Source organism: Equus przewalskii, chromosome 13, assembly GCF_037783145.1.
Source record: "Equus przewalskii isolate Varuska chromosome 13, EquPr2, whole genome shotgun sequence".
Lineage (NCBI taxonomy): Eukaryota > Metazoa > Chordata > Mammalia > Perissodactyla > Equidae > Equus > Equus przewalskii.
Genome location: NC_091843.1, coordinates 26,002,515 through 26,018,755, shown reverse-complemented (window position 1 = coordinate 26,018,755; position 16,241 = coordinate 26,002,515). Strand labels below are relative to the sequence as shown.

The following is a 16,241-nucleotide window of genomic DNA, read 5'->3' as shown; positions in this document are numbered from 1 at the left end:
GATTCTGCTCACAAAGATCAACCGTTTTCAGGCTCCCCCAGGGGCACAGCCTGAAGGATTCTGGCCCAGGACTCGCTAGTAGACAGATCCCCGGGAGAGCCCGAGGCCCCAGTGAGACACTGCCTCCGTCCCTCTGCTTCCAACCGTCCCAGGAAGAGGGTGGGGCTGTCTTAGAACAGCACTGGAGAGGGGGTGTCGTCCCACACTTCTCTTCCAGATGCTGCCTGGACATCGGCAATCTTGCCACTTGGTGCTGTCACACGCTCCTTAGGGAGCCTCTGATGGAAGGGGAAGGGCAGGCACCTTCCTGGTGAGGAGGCGGCAGTTTAGCAAAGGGCTGATGGTTGAGATTGGAGGGTTTACTTGAAGGAGAGGAGTCGGAGGATGGGGGATACTGGAGGCGACGTGATCTCAGACATTTAGAACATGGGCGCTGAGAAAGACCCTTGAGAGCCCCTCTGGTCCAGGGATTTAAAAACTATGTTCTGAGGAATTAATTCTATTGCTCTAACTGCCTGCCTTGGGGTGAGGGGGAGAGTGTGTGTGTGTGGGGTTGGGTAGTAATTGAGAGGCTGGATGGGTGGGTTTCCAGCCCCTCCTTCAACCAGAACAACCCTATTATTATTATTTTTTTTTTTTTTGAGGAAGATTAGCCCTGAGGTAACATCTGCTGCCAATCCTCCTCTTTTTGCTGAGGAAGACTGGCCCTGAGCTAACATCCATGCCCATCTTCCTCTACTTTATACGTGAGATGCCTACCACAGCATGGCTTGACAAGCAGTGCCATGTCTGCACCCCGGATCACCGAAGCAGAACGTGCGAGCTTAAACCACTGCACCACCAGGTGGGCCCCTCTGTTGTTATTTTTTTTAACATTGGCCTTTCAACATTTCAAGAAAGGGTTCTGCTATCTACAATCTATCTACGGATTGGTTTGTTTCTAAACTTGAAAATCTCTGGTTTAGTCCAACTTCTTCATTTGGAGATGTGAAAACTGAGACCCAGAGACAGCAAGAGGTAACATGAGGATCTCTCCTATTTGGTGACCTTGGGCAAACTACAGAACTTATATGACACTTGGTTTCCTCATCTGTAAACTGGGGCCACCAGTGAGAGCTTCCTGGTAAGGTCTTGTGAGTGTTGAATGAAGTAATTCATGGAGAGCACTTTGCACAGCGCCTGGGTGCCCAGTACTTTTTAGTTAGGATCATCACCATCATCCTCAGACCCTGAAGTCAAACTTGATGTCTTCCTTAAGTTTGCCTAGGTGACTCGTTGGCTTGGAAAATGCAGGAGCTCCAAAGCTGTGGACGTCTTGTGATGGTTTCACGGAGCCCCTTCCCCCACGGCGGGCTGCCACTCATTCTGGGTGGTGGAACCTCTGCTAATGAAGATGTGTGTGTGGCCACCCCGCCATCAGGGCTTGTGTGGGCCCCGTCAGAACCCCGCCGGCTCAGCCCCAGCTCTGGGAGCCACTCTAACCCTGCCCTTGGTGGGATTTCAAGTCCAGACCAAACAGGAAGACCCGAATAAGATTCCAGACCCAGAATCCAGTCTTCCTCCAGCCACCTGCTCTGACAACAGCCTCTCAATTAGGGCAATCAAAGAACCAGCAAAAACTCCTGGCCGCTCTCTCATTTTGCCCTCTGATTGGCTTGCTTCTGCTTCAAGGCCTCTATCCATGGAAGTTTGGCTATCAAAACATTAGCTTTATGTTTGGATTTTTAAGATTATATTATTTGTGGTCAGCAGAATAACGTGCTCCTAAAGATGTCCGCATCCTAATCCCCAGACCCTTACATGGCAAAGAGGAGTTAAGCCTGCAGATGGAGTTAAAGTTGCTAATCAACTGACCTTAAAATAGGGAGAGTATTCTAGATTCTTCATTCAAGTGGGCCCAATGTAATCACAAGGGTGCTTGAAAGCGGAAGAGGGACTCAGACAAGAGAACCAGAGAGGTGGTCCAACATGGCTGACTCTGACGATGGAGAAATGGGGCCATAAGCCAAGGAATATGGGCAGCCTCTAGAAGCTGGAAAAGACAAGGAAACAGATTTTCCAAAAGCCTCCAGAAGGAGTGCAGCCCCGACACCTTGATTTTAGCCCAGTGAGGCCTATTTCAGACTTCTGACCTCCAGAACTGTAAGAGAATAAATTTGTGTTGTTTTAAGTCCCTAAGTTTGTGGCAATTTGTTACAGCAACAATAGGAAACTAATCTCCTACTCGTGATGACAACTATTTATCGAGCTTCTAGTCTATGCCAGGCCCTGTGCTCAGTGCTGCACGTACATCATCTCATTTTACACACACAACAGTCCTGCAAGGCAGGTGTTCTTGTTCCCATTTCCTAAATTAAGAAAATGGGGCTCAGGGAAGTTAAATGACTTGGCCAAGGTCACACAGCTGGTTTGTAGGGGAGCAAAGATACCAACCCCAGCACCAATGGCTCTACAGTCCATGTTCCATCGGCTCCCTCGGGTTCACCACTGCAGTGGCCTAGATACCTCCTCAGAAAATATTTGTTGTTAGACGTTAGACTTCAGTGTTCCAGGTCACCTAGTTAGTATGTTGAGCGCAGCTGTTCTCTTTGAGGCTTAGTTTCTCAACCTTTAAAAGGGGTAGTAATGCCTGCTGGGTGTTCTTTTGGGGTTGTGGCAGGGATGAAACCAGAATCTGTGTGGGAAAATTCTCTGTGAACTGTTAAGTGCTCTCCCCATGTAAGAAATTCAGAATAAACTTCCCTCAAACTACCAAAACTTCCCCAAACCATTGTGACACCCTTTCCCTTCAAGGCCAGGTGTGGCCCCCTAGATAGACATCCTTACTAGGGACATTTTACATTATCTACAATAAGGGAAAAAAATATATGTTTGTCTCTTCCCCCAGTTCCTGACACAGGGCTCCTACAACCTTATAATTTTCTAAGTGATAAGAGCACTAGGAATGTCTTTTGTTCTAATGTTTGGTCTTTGACCCTGTTTCTGACAGAAAGCTCCTAAATCTCTTGGAATTTCCAGGGTGATAGGAGTGTCTTTTGTTCTTATGGGGTGACTCTTGGTGGGCTCCTGGATAGCTTCAAGATGGCGGCTGGTCACCAGAAAGACCAAACCATGATTAGAAGCTTGGAACTTCCAGCCTCACCTCCCATCCTCTGGGAAGGGGAGAGGGGCTGGAGATTAGTGTTAATGATGGAGCATGCCTATGCGATGAAGCCTCCATAAATATCCCAAGGGTATGGGATTTGGAGAGCTTCCAGGTTGGTGAACACGTGGAGGTGCTGGGAGAGTGGGGCACGTGGTGGAGAGGGCATGGAAGCTCCACACCCCTTCCACATACCTTGCCCTTGTGTATCTCTTCCATCTGGATGTTCATCTGTGTCCTTTATCATATCCTTTTATAATGAATTGGCAAGTCTAAGTGTTTCCCTGAGTTCTGTGAACCATGCTAACAAATTATCAAACCCCAGGAAGGGATCATGGGGACCCTGATTTATAGCCAGTTGGTCAGAAGCACAGGTGACAACCTGGGACTTGAGGTTGGCATGTGAAAGTAGGGGGGGCAGTCTTAACCTGTGGGTCTGATGCTCTCTCCAGGTAGGTAGTGTCAGAATTGAGTTAAATTGTAGGACACCCAGCTGGTGTCACAGACAATTGCTTGGTGTGGGCAACACCTCCCCCCCCCACACACACACATTTGGTATTGGAAGTGTGAGTGTGGTAGGAGTGTGAGAGTAAAGAAGAAACACAGGAGTGTAGTTTTTTTCTTAACAATTATAAAAACCAGAGGACTCAGGTGTGAAAGTGGTGGTTTGGATCCTTTCTTTCTTTTGCTGTTTTGTTTTGTTTTTGTCCTTTGGGTACCTGTGTGTGTTCGTGATGGTGGTTTGGCACCATAAAAAGGACACTTGCTAAACTTTTTCTATTACTGCTGCCCACATGCTGTTCCAGCTCCCTGGCCCTGATTGGCCCCTGACAGCCCCACCAATGATGGGGTGACCCAGGGCTTTTGTAACATGGTGGTTTAAGAAGATGTATGTGATGTTGTGTGTACAACAGATTAGAGGTAAGAAGACCAGTTGGCAACTACAGTGATAATCTGGATGTGATCTGATCAGGGCGTGGACTGAGTGGTGTTATCAGTGGGGACAGAGAGAAAAGGATGAATCAGGGAACTATTAGGAAGGAAAAGAAAGAGCCTCAGGACTTGGTGCAAATCGTACAACCGTCTCTGTACGAAGAGAAGATTGGGGGCTGGGGTCGCAGGCAGGCACATGGAACGATTCTGCTGCTTCTTCCACAGCGAAGAAAAATTAGGTCAGTGGTAAAAGTTGAAGATACTGGGTCAACATCTGAAAGGACTTTCTAGCAGTCAGAGCCATTCGGCCCTGAGATGGGCTGCTGGTGGAATTACCGTGGGCTCTGGAGTCAGGCTGACCTGGGTGTGAGTTCCAGGTCTCCTGGTCCTTGGCAGAGGACATTGGGAAGGTCAGCCTCTGTGAGCCCCAAGTTCCTCATCTGTAAAATCAGAATAATATTTACTTTGCAGTCATGAAGAAGACGAAATAAGAAAATGTATATGAAGGGGCTAATACTATTCCAGAAACACTGTAGGCTGCATCAGCGGTAGCTATTGGTGTAATTAAGTGTCAGGTTCCCCATCACTAGGCATACCTAACTGGGGATTAAGTGACCTTTTTTGGAGCATGCTCCAGAGGGTTTGGCAATATTGGTGACAACTTGGATAAGAAAATGTATTTGGTCCCTTCCATAGCCCAACGGCAATTCCACCTCTAAGGAATTTATTCTAAATAAGCAATCTGATTAATGATACATGCACAAGATGATTATTCCAAAATCGTTTGCCTAAGAATGTGAAAAACTCAAATATCCAACAATGAAGAAATAAGTCATGATACATCCCTATCACGAAATACCATGCAAGTCACTAAAAATGTTGGTGCACATGTGTTTGTTGACATGGAATGATAATCTCAACATATTACTAAGTGAAAATGCAGACTATTAAAAATATGTAGCATATTGTTCCATTTTCTTTTTTAACAAAATATTTATTTAAAACATTTACATTAAAAAGTCTTGGGAAGATATACTTCAAATATCCATGGTAGTTACCTCTGGATGGTTAAGTCTTGGGGCAAATTTAATCCTTTTTTTGGTTTGTCTGTATTTTATCATTTTTCTCTAATAAGAATTACTTGTGTAGTAGTAACAAGCATAAATGGTAACAGAGCTCTGTCACCAGCTGGGGCGAGGGAAGGATAGAATTTGAGGTGAATGGTGAAGGCTGGTGACCCCAGAGCACCCTGTCTTCTCGGCAGCTGAAACCCAGGAGTGTGGCAGAACCCCAAAGCCTCAGAAGAAGAGGAGCCTCAAAGCAGCCAGCCCCGGTGAGGTGAAGCTCCCCGAAGCCCCAAGTAGGAGAAAGCCCAGATTAGACCAGAACCAGAAGTTCCTGCAGATCAAGACGCCCGTGGAGGCCGCAGCCCCTCCACCCTGGCCCAGGTGTTAGGGAGGGCCCGTTTCTGGAAGGTGGGAGACTCGCTGAGCCTGCACTGCCGGGGAACCCCGGGAGCTGCACCGCGAGGGGAAGGTGGTCCGCTGGAGGGTGCCTGCGTACCGGGAAGAGGAGGGCCAGGGACGCCTGGGGAATCGAGTGGAGGAACTCGCATGACTGCCGCAATGGGGCCAGGGGTGGGTCGGAGGATGTCGGGCAGCGGTTTACAAGCACTTGGATAACTGTTTTTATAGGGGTTAAAACGGCTCAGAACCCACACTGGGCATCCCGTTACTACAACTACAGGCACCTAAAAGAAACAGTAAAATGGGCTCACAAGACCCGTCAGACGCATAGTGTTTAACAGAACGGGAGACAAGACTTCCCACAATCCTGAGATGTCAATTCTGGGGCCAGCAAATAGCACCTGTAGGCAGAAAGGCGGCAGTGGTAAGGCAAACGAGGCTGACAGTCCGACCCGTCTGTGCTTGGATGTCAGGCTGGAGACCACCCTTCCCTCAGGGACACCATCATAGGAAAGCTAGAAATCAAGGCAAAGTTGACCCCGCCAGCATTACCCGCCCCAATCCAGAAGAGAATCTGGCAGAGGCTGGGACGGAAGACTGGGTTCGGGACATTTGTCCACCCTCTTTCAACTCAGCGTCTTAAAATGAGACTTCTTGGGGCTCTGCCTCCTTTGGCGGTGAGGTGCTTAGAGGACGTTTGCTGGCCTGGACAAAGGGACACCAGGAAGGAGCCAAGGAGGGCAAAGGAATTTGGGGGATTCCATTTGCAACACGTGGGCAAGGTCAATGGGGAGTCGATGGACTAATTAGAAACTGTGCCTGAAGCCAGTGAGCCAATCAGCAACTGTGGGTGGGGCCAATACAAATCCTGAAAGGCCAGTAGGGGCAAGGGCGAAAGACTGGGTGGATGGGGTGACGAAATTTGGGGAGGAGGACTGTCAGCCGAACAAACGCTGCCCACCAGGCGTCTCAGGCCACCCCTGTCTCCTGCCGGCCCCGCCCCCACGACTGTCTTTCAAAATCAAGCACTTCAGCCGGCACAGTCAACTGCAGTTGGTCAACTCCACGGCCGGAACACTGGGAAATACAGACGTCGGGCTCGGCGCTGCCAGGACGGCGCGTGCGCAGAAGGCGAGGCTCAAGAAAGACCATCTTCACAGGCGCCCTAGAGCCAGCTTCTCCAAGAACCTCGGACAGGAAAGTCCTCCAAACATAACCGTCTTAAGTCTGTCCCCTTAGACCCACCTGTTAAATTAGGGGATTGCGCTAGGGGTTCTCCAAGATCCTTCTTGTGCCATTCTGGGGTTCTATGGCTAGTTCCATGTGGAATTGAGGAGTCACAGAGTCTAATTTTGTCCAACGGAGGAAATAGATGACCCTTCGGGACTCAGCAGTGTCTCCCTCACTCAAATCCAACCATAACAGTAATGACTGACCAGCGGACAGGTTATTGACCCTATCTGTGTTCCCGGGGAGCCTGTTAACAACACAGATTCTTGGCCCCCACGCCCATTAAGTCTGGAAAGAGTGTGGAAACCTGGAATGCCAATAAGTCCTGCAGGTGATGCCCGTCTTCAGGAAGATCTGGGAACCGGTAGCCAGTGCCTCTCAACTCTGGCTGCACATTAGGGTCCCCTGAGACCAACCCCGAGTAAGGGTCTGATCTACCTGGTCTGGGGGTGGTGCCCAGAAGCTGGGTATTTTAAAAGCACCTCGGATGCTTCTCATGTTCAGCCAAAGTTAACCATTGCATTTGTCTCGACTCTAGAGCCTCTTCACCCAATACAGAAGCCACTCAACGGATGTGGCTATTTAAATCTAAATTAGTTAAAATTAAAGAAAGTTTAAGAGTCCGTTCCTCACTCGCCCGAGCTACATTTGAAGTGCCCTATAGCCACAGGTGGCTAGTGGTTGCCTATTGCATAACACAGTTACAAAACATTTCCATCGTTACAGCAAGTTCTCCGGGACAGCGCTGTTCTGGAAAGCTGGCCCCCAGATAATTCCTACTCACGGCACCATTGTGCACCCAAGAATCTGACCTGAGATTGTGTTGCTAAAAGTCCTTTGAAGGAGTTTGAAGAAGGTTTGCCTCCCACAGGCCTGGCGCCTCATCTCCAGTATCATTTGCTTATCAGCTCTGTGAAGGAGGCCAGAACAGGATTATTGCTCCTGCTTGACTTATAAGAACCAAGGCTCAGAGGAAGAAAGTGATTTAAGATCCCACAGCTAGTGGGTATCTGGACTGGAATTAAACCAGAAATCTCTACTACTAGTTCACGCTTCCTGTAATATTTTTCATCTAGAAGGGCTCTTTGAGACCAAGCAGTCTGAACCCCCTCATTGTACAAATGAAGATACTAAAGATCAGAGAGGGAAAAAGATTTAAGACGCACAGCAAACTAATGACAAAGCTGGAACTAGCAGGTTGGTCTTCAGCCCTCAGTCAAGGACCCCTTAGAGAGAGGAAAGAGAATGGAGATGGGCAGGGAAACTGGGATTTCAAGTCCCCACGATGGACCTCATGCTCATGGGTGGTGGTAGAACATCAGGAAGCAAGAAATCTGTCCCAAGTTCATTCTCTCTCCCTCCTTCCCAGACCCAGAGGAACTCTTTGTCCCCACAGAGGATTATTATGAGGTGGTGCAGCTGTGCAGCCATCAGCCAGTCCTGCTTCCCAGCCAGGTGAGCAACTCTCTGGTCCAGGTGACACTGCACAGGGAGTTCCTCCTTGAGGAGGTCCCAGTGGATGGGATGGACATCTCCTTTGATGAGGAGAAGGGCTTCACCATCCTCTGGTCCCAAGCTTCCTTGGCTGGCTCCTTCTGCTTGGCCAGCCTAGGCATCAGGAGACAAATCTCTGCCATCTATGTGCTGATCTACATTAACTGTGTGTGAGCCTAGGGTTCTGGGTGGGTAAGGAAGGGGAGGATATGGGGATAGATCCTCTGTTGAGAATTTCAGGGTTGGGTTCTGTGGATTATGGAGCTCTAAACAAGCTTTCAACAACACTCCATGTATTCACTCATCTTGTCCAGATAGCCAGGCAACCAGCCATCAAGCTAGCCTGCATTGGTTCAACTGTTCTATCTATCTACAGATTCTCACTTAAGTCAAACTATTCCATTTGTCCCTCCTCCATCAAATCAACCATTCCATTCAACAATCCTCCATCAAATCAACCATTCCATTCAACGATCCTCCATCAAACCAACCATTTCATTCAATAATCCTCCATTAAATCAACCATTCCATTCAACAATCTTCCATCAAATCATTCCATTCACCCATCCTTCATCAGATAAGCTGTTCCATTATCCACCCACCCTCTATTAATTCATTATACCCATTCACACCTCCTCTATCAATTCAACCACCTCAACCATTCATCCCCTATCAATTCAACCAGTCCACCCATTCATTCCATTCAACCATTTGAACAATCAATTCAACGTTTGTCTCCATTTCTCTCCCTTCTTCTTCATGGCAGACCCATCTTCCTCCTCCAAACCCACCATCCAAACTTCAGCAATATCAGTTCAAATGGGAGAGAATTTCAATGTGACCTGCACAGTTCTGGGTGAGCCAGAGATTGCTGTGGACTTCAGTTGGGAATATCCAGGGCAGAAGGTAAGCAGAGGGTGAGAGGAGGCTGCGTGTATGTGTGTACGTGGTGGTGTTGGGTTGGGGCAGGGATGTGGGAGTGAAGGATGAGGATGAAGGCCAGGCGCGATCATGGCAGAGTGGAACCACTGCTTGACTGGGAATCTGATGAACCTGGACTCTAGTCACAACCCTCACACTGCTTCTCCAAGTGGCTTTGGGCAGTCACTTCCCTTTTCTGTTCCTCAGTTTCCTCCTTTGTCAGATAGAGCAATTTCTCAGGTTACTGTATAAAAATGTATAATTTGATCTTTGTTAATTTATGCAACAATAATTATTGAGCACCCACCACGTGCCAGACACTGTACCAGGTGCTGAGACTACAATGATGAGTCAAAAGAGAGATGGATTCTGCTTTCTGCTAGTTTACAGACTAAATGGGGAAGAGGAAGCAGGAAATGAACAAATATGATCATCTAAAGAATAGGTGCTGCATTGCAATAAAACAGGGCCATGGGATAGGGTCTACTTATGATAGAGGGGTCAGAGGTGACATTCCAGCTGAGACCAGACTGGCCTAAATCGGCCTTGGGCAAGTGCTCAGGCCCTATGGTTGGGGGTGTGTGTGATGGGAGATGGGGCAAATGCATTAGCAACTGTTTCCCAGGCATCTGCTTCAGGCCAAGACCTTTCCAAGGTGTCACTGGAGAGGTGGTCATAGTGATGTTCTTTCCTCTCAAAGAACTTACCCCTTAACCCTCAAACATCTGGAGAGCAGCTGTGCCAAATAGTAGGCTACCAACACTGACGACTTTAGGAATTCTTAAAAGGGCTTCCTGGAAGAGCTAGAATTTGACATGAGCCTCGGAGGAAGGGCTGGACTCAGCGAAGACATGATGATGGTGAGGCCTCAGGAGGGAGAAAGAGTGGGGATCATCCTCCCACTTATCAAAGGTGGAAATTTAGACCCCAGAAAGGGAAAAGAACATGCAGGTGCTTGGGAGACACTGACTTTGCTACACCAGCATTTCTTCAAACGTTCCTTGGAGTGGTAGAATACCACCCCCTCCCACTAAAAAAAAGTGTTCTTAGGAAAACACTGCCCCTTATAACCATCACCTGCCTTGGAGATTCAAAATGCACATGCACACGTGACAGACTCAGTGGTCTGAGTCTCCCCAGTTTAACTTTGCTTGACAGTGTTTCCCAAACAATTTTGGTAACGGAATCCCACTTTCTCCTCCTTCAGGGAGGGAGCACCCGTTAATATCCCCACAGAACCGGAGGGCCCCACAACCTGCACTAGAGGTGCTGCTCCGGGCTGGGTGACCTCTTGCATCTCCTTGAGCAGGACAGGAGACGCCCGCTTCTCCCCAGGGACTTGAGAAGCTGCACGTCTTCCACAAAGACGCTGGCCTTTCAGGTGCTCTGACACGGACGTGTGACCCTGGGCAAGTCACTTCCCCTCTCCCTGAAGGGATACATGGTGCCTCTTACCTGCCTGGTGGTGCCTGAGTTCAAGATGGCACCTGGCGCAGCAGAGGGACAGTTATTTTTTGTCCCTGCAGCTGGGCAAACCCCTCTACATCAATGAGGGCCGACATGAGGCATTGGGAGGGCCAGGTGCAGCGGGAGGCAGGGAGCACCTTGCAGGTGGAAGAGGCCCGGGTCTGGGATGAGGGTGTCTGCACCTGCAGGGCCACCAACCTTTGGGGCAGGGGCACCACCACCACCTGTGTCTACTTAACCCCAAGCCCTCATGTCTCTCTTCCCCCTTCTTGGCTCCTTCCCCGGCTGCAGGCATCTGCGTGTGCCAGCAGTGGGCAGAAACAAGGGTAGGTGACTGTGTGAACCTTGATGCTAAGGGCGTGCCCCACAGAGCAGAAAGAGCCTTCCCCTTCACCCCTCACACTCTGCCAGCCCATCACTGCTTTCACTCCTTGCTTCAACCTCACAGCTCACTCCAGGCTCTGACCTCCAAGCCAGCCTTCGCTCCAACCCCAGGCCCCACTCTGAGTCCAGGAAAAGCCAGGGCACTGGGTGCCGGTACATGAGTAGGGAGCCCAGAACCGCTGGTGAGTCACCTAGGTCCCAGGACTTATTCCTCCAGGATCCCTGCCCCTAGTGGAGATCCCCAGTGAGGACCCAGGTGCTCCCTCTCCCAGGAAAACTCGGAGGCCAAGTAAATTGGATACCGCGTGTTAACTTTAGTTTCTGTGTCTTGTCTGCCCCAGGGTGGGGCTGTGACCACAGTTTATCTCCTCATATCCACCACAGGCTACACGAGGGAAACCCCACTCCCCATCGCCCCTTCTCCAGCCTGGCCCCTCTCAATTAAAACAATGCTTTCTAAAGTGCATTCTGCAGCTTCAAGGGCTCCAGTTGGGGTAGAAACTTGGTCAAAGAAGTTTAGGAATTGCTGGACGCTTTGCTTCCTTCTTGGGGATTTGCAGCGCACATGAGCTTATTAAAGCTTCTGAGAAGGCCTGCATTTTGCAGATCTGTTTAACATGACTGAACCTAGAATTTCCCAAATCACTTGCCCACTGATTCTTTTCTTGGTCATGCTTATTAATGTTCAATGAACCAGTGTGTCCCAGACAGGCTTTGGGAAAAGTTGCATGAAGAAGGACATGTGCACTTCACTCCAGAGCTGTCCCCAGGGCTCCTGGATAACCTGTTTGCCCCGGGCCAGAGAGTCAGAGTCACATCTGAACTCCTAGAACTAGGAATGGATGAGGACCAGACCTGGACTCGGGGGAATGAAGAGGGCAGTCTGGGGTGACGGAGGAAACCTCGGTTCTATGACTGACTTCCTGAGTGCAGGTCCAGGGCCTGCAGCTGGGGGACCTCAGACAAGGCCCTTTGATCTTAGCTAAAGAGGGATAAGACCCTGTTTCAAGGATCTTATGCAGATCAGGGGAGGGCGGTGACAGCACTGCATTAAAATGCTCTGTGCAGGGGTGGGGTGCAGAGTGGGCTGGTGATGGGGAGTGTTGGTGGTCTGTGGGTGGGGCGGTTACTATTATAGTCTCCTGCTGACCCAAAGCTTCCTGAGAACAATCTTAAATCCACGGACAGTCAGGGCTGGACAGGCCTGCTGAGGTGCCTTCCTCTAGCCACCCCTTTGCACTGATGCGGAAGCTGAGGGCCGGGCTCTATGGGCCACAGTCAGGGGTGGTAAAAGGAATTAAGGTGGAGAGCAGGAGAGAGAGAGACTGGAAGTGGGTGGGGGGCAGGTAGAGGGAGGAGGAAAAGACTAAGTCACAGGTCTGGCCTTCCCAGAGCCTGGGGAGAAAGGAAAAACACGGCAAGATGAGACCCGGATGACAGATGAGGTCCTAGTCCTGGCTCTGCGGGTCGTCCTCCCCACCTGGTTTCCTCGTCTGCACAGGGATGATGGTCCAGCTCTGGCTGGTGAGTACTCAGACCCACGAGGTGGCACAGAGACTGAGGGATCAGGAGAGCTGGAGAGTGAGCCCTGTCTGGTCAAGGAGGAGCAGCTCTGGCCGTCACCCCTGGACTGACCAGACTCTGGGATGGGCAGCAGGGGCATGCCCAATGGCCTGCCCAGCCCCTGCCTTGGCTGGGTGGGCTCCCTGGCACTGCCAGTTCCAAGGGCTTCCAGTGACCCCGTTACCTTTCCCAGTTTGATTCACAGGGTTTGGCCCACTTCCTCCCTTGTCCCCCAGCCCCTACTCTGACCTTCAGGCAATCCTAGAATGGGACCCTGAAATGACCAAGTGTTCAGTTCCCCCAACCATTTTAGAGGAGTGGTAAACTGAGGCAGAGAGAAGGCCAGGGCAGAAGTGGGAACATCTAGGGAAGTTGATGAGTCAGCTGGTGAGTTGGCAGCACAGCTGACAAATTAGGACCAGGGGATTGTCCCCTCTTTGTCAGATGGCCAAAGTGGCACAGGCTGCCCCTGGGAAAAGCCTCAACACTTCCCCAATTGGACGGAGAGAAGGGGGAGGGAGGAAAGGACTCCTCTTGCTTGTTCCCTGGGCCAACTCAAGGGAAGGCGCTTCTGGGGGCCTCCAAAGCCCCCTGGGTGATTCTACGCGGCCTGAGCCCCCAGGGCTCACTGGGCACACACCCTGGCTCCCCATCTCACTCCTGCCCTCGTCCCCTCCTGGGTAAAGGAGAGGCTCCTGTGTCTTCTCTGGAAAGTCCTCGAGAGGGAGCTTGACCACAGGCATCAATCACAGTGGGCCTCGACCCTGAGCCTATGTGGCAAGGAAGGAGACCTCTGTGGTGGTGACAGAGGCCAGGGGGAAGGTGGGGGAGGCATCAGCCCCAAGGACCCGGTACAGCAGCTCCTCCTTCTCTTGCTGGAGCTGTCGCCGTAACTGAGACTCCTTCTCCAGGGCCTCGCGGGCGAGAAGCAGGTCCTCCGAGAGCTGCCTGTGGATGCAGACACAGCCCAGGGTTGCCTATTGGGGACAGCCTCCTGGGGCCTCCAGCGACTGCAGGGACTGACCCATTCTCCTAGGAAGGCTTCCTCAGATGGCCCACCCGCCTGCCCTAGGGTCCCCCTCACCCATCGTTTGCCCGTACTCCAGAGGCAGTTCAGTCTATGGACCAAAGAGTGTGGCCCACACGGGCAGACGGCTCTGGGTTCAAATATGCTCTACCACTTAGCTGTGTAACCCTGGACAAGTTATTCAGTCTTGCCAAATTTCCATTTCTTCTGAATTTTGTAAACTCATAAAATGGGAATGATAATAATAGGATCCAGCTCTTTGAGTAATTATAAAGATGAGATGAGATAATATGTATTCAATAAATTATATCTGACACATGATCTTAGCTCTCATTTACCAAGCCCTCAGAATCGATTCATTCATTCGTGAACATTTATTCATTTGTTAGGCCTCTTGAACTGTAAGTTTCCTGTTCCTTCTTCCTGGACTGGGCTTTCCCATAAGGCCCACTCAGGCAGGACAGGGACAAACAGATGCCAATCTGGGCCTTGAGACAGGTTTCTGGGCAGAGCTGGTCCCTTCAGATTGCTGACTCCCAAGGAAAGAGGAGCAATGTTCCCCAGACAGGCCGGGGCCCAAGTGTCAATCCATCCCCCCAGGCTTCTCTGAGGCTCTCCCAAATGGAGATTTTGGCAAAAAGGGTGGGGGACGGGAGGAACAGAGGTTGGGGGGGGGGGGGGGCGGGCCTGGACAGCTACCTTGACACAACCATCTGATTGCGGCCCCGGACGTGGAGGTCCTCGTTCTCCTGTTGCAGGGTGGTGATCTTCTCCTCCAACATCAGGTTTTTTTCTTTCTGTAACAAACCAGAAGGAGCTCAGAAAGCCACCAAACTCATGTGGCACAATGCGTGCCATCACCTCCTTCTTATCTGTGGTCACTGAAAACGCTGATTCATTCGAGACCAGATGCTACATTTCATGAAGCAATAAGATTGCTTTAAAAAATACAACTAAGGAGTGAACATAGGGCTGCCAATTTTTAATTTTGCCACATGAGAACGTTAAAAAAAGAATATAACCACTACCGTCTAATATCTCCATCAGTTCATAAGAGAAAGGATATTTTTGGTTCTCCAAAAGGCAGAAGATATAATCTCTATAAATAAAATTAAATGTCTGTTACGCTATTCCACAAAAACGGCTGAACAAAATTTATAGGGAACATCTAAGATGGTCTGATTAAAACACAGGTCGTGTGGTGACCACGAGGCCAGGGAGATTTCTTCCAGAGCAACGTAATCTGTTTGGATTTAGCCCTAGGTTCCCAAGGCCTCCCTTCTCCTGGAGACCAAGCCACCTGTGTCCTCAATGCCCACCACTCCCCAGGCCTGTCCTTGCTGACTCTGGCCTCCCACATCTGTCTGATTTTTCAGCCTTGCCTCCTTCCTCAGCCCCTGCCTGACATGTGACATCTGCCAGCCCCTCTGATTAACCAGGCTTCCTGCCCCAGTATCACCCAAGTTACAGCATCAGGAGTAGTCAAGAAAAGCACAGGACCCAGATGAGAAGGGGCCACGACTTGACCCAGACAGGCCACGGGCTGGTCTCAAGGGCCATCATGGGTGGCAGGTCAAAGCTGGTGTGGACCAAGCTGCAGCCTTCTCAAAGTACCTTCCCTCTGCACATATTACAGAAGAAATGCCCGGAAAGCAGAGCACTGAGGTTGCATCCCCCAGCCGCCTCCACCCACATACCACTGTTTCCATGAGGATCAGCCGCTTGTCTAGCTCATGAATACGCTCGTTCTTCATCTCGATGACAAAATGCAAGCTCTCCAGCTCCTGCTCCCAGAACTGGCTGGGGCTCCCATGATCCTAGACAGGGACATAGAGTGACCTCATCAGAACAGCAGGCGGAGGGGCATGGGCTACCTCCCTCCTCCCCTTTCTGCCTCCAGCTCACAGTTTGACTTACACAAGTCACCTCCCTCTCTTGGCCCATGGTGAGTTCTTAATATGCTTTATCTCATTCTATTCTAATAACAGCTCTTGAGGCATGTGCTAGTACCATCACAGGCAAGGACACAGTGGTTCAGACAGGTTAAGTCACATGTGCCCAGTGGTAGGTTTGCTCTTTGCACCTACTTCTCTCTGAACCCAGAGCCTGAGCACTTTACTATCCCATATGCCTCTCTCTGAGCCTTCTTTCCCCCTCAGTGACATGGGGACCCTGTTTCTTCTAGGCTGGTAAGAGTGTCAGGTCTGAGCCCTGTCGTTGAAGAGGGACTGGCCTTTCCTGTTGCCCAGACCCTAACCTCCTTGGAGGTTCAAGAAGGAAAGACCCCCAGATGTACTGCCACCTACCTGGATGTGCTTCTTATAGTCTCGGCTCAGAATGGACTCCTCTACTCTCTTCATCTTGGCCTGGAAGGCCTCCAGCTGGGAGGTCAGTCCGTCAATGGTCTCCTGGAGAATGAGGCGGGAAGATGATCACAGTCTGGTGCATAACGACTGCAGGTGGACATCTCCACGTCCCAGAGAGGGATCAATTTGGGGTTCTTCAGTCTGTCTTTACTGTACCCTACCCGACTACGCGGGCTTAAACTACTTCAACCCCTGCTTGAAACATACCAGCCCCACTCTGGTTATAAAGTTGAATGACTCTCCACATC

General features: G+C 50.3%; 1 protein-coding gene across 5 annotated transcripts in view; it reads right to left on the bottom strand.

The window, feature by feature from the left end:
* Positions 1-16,241, bottom strand: part of CCDC69 (coiled-coil domain containing 69) — a 49,833-nt gene that overhangs the window by 5,349 nt on the left and 28,243 nt on the right. For 3 of the 5 annotated variants that reach the window (XR_011525473.1, XM_070570409.1, XM_070570408.1), the window contains exons 6-8: positions 15,934-16,035; positions 15,325-15,444; positions 14,327-14,424 (exon numbers count right to left, since the gene is read on the bottom strand). Coding sequence is in view for 4 of the 5 variants with exons in the window: in XM_070570409.1 (XP_070426510.1) it covers positions 14,327-14,424; positions 15,325-15,444; positions 15,934-16,035 (320 nt within the window). In the remaining variant the exon portion in view is untranslated. Of the gene's footprint in view, positions 1-11,331; positions 13,549-13,982; positions 14,157-14,326; positions 14,425-15,324; positions 15,445-15,933; positions 16,036-16,241 lie in introns of those variants that run through there. The other 2 variants (XM_008517261.2, XM_070570407.1) reach the window with 2 other exon arrangements.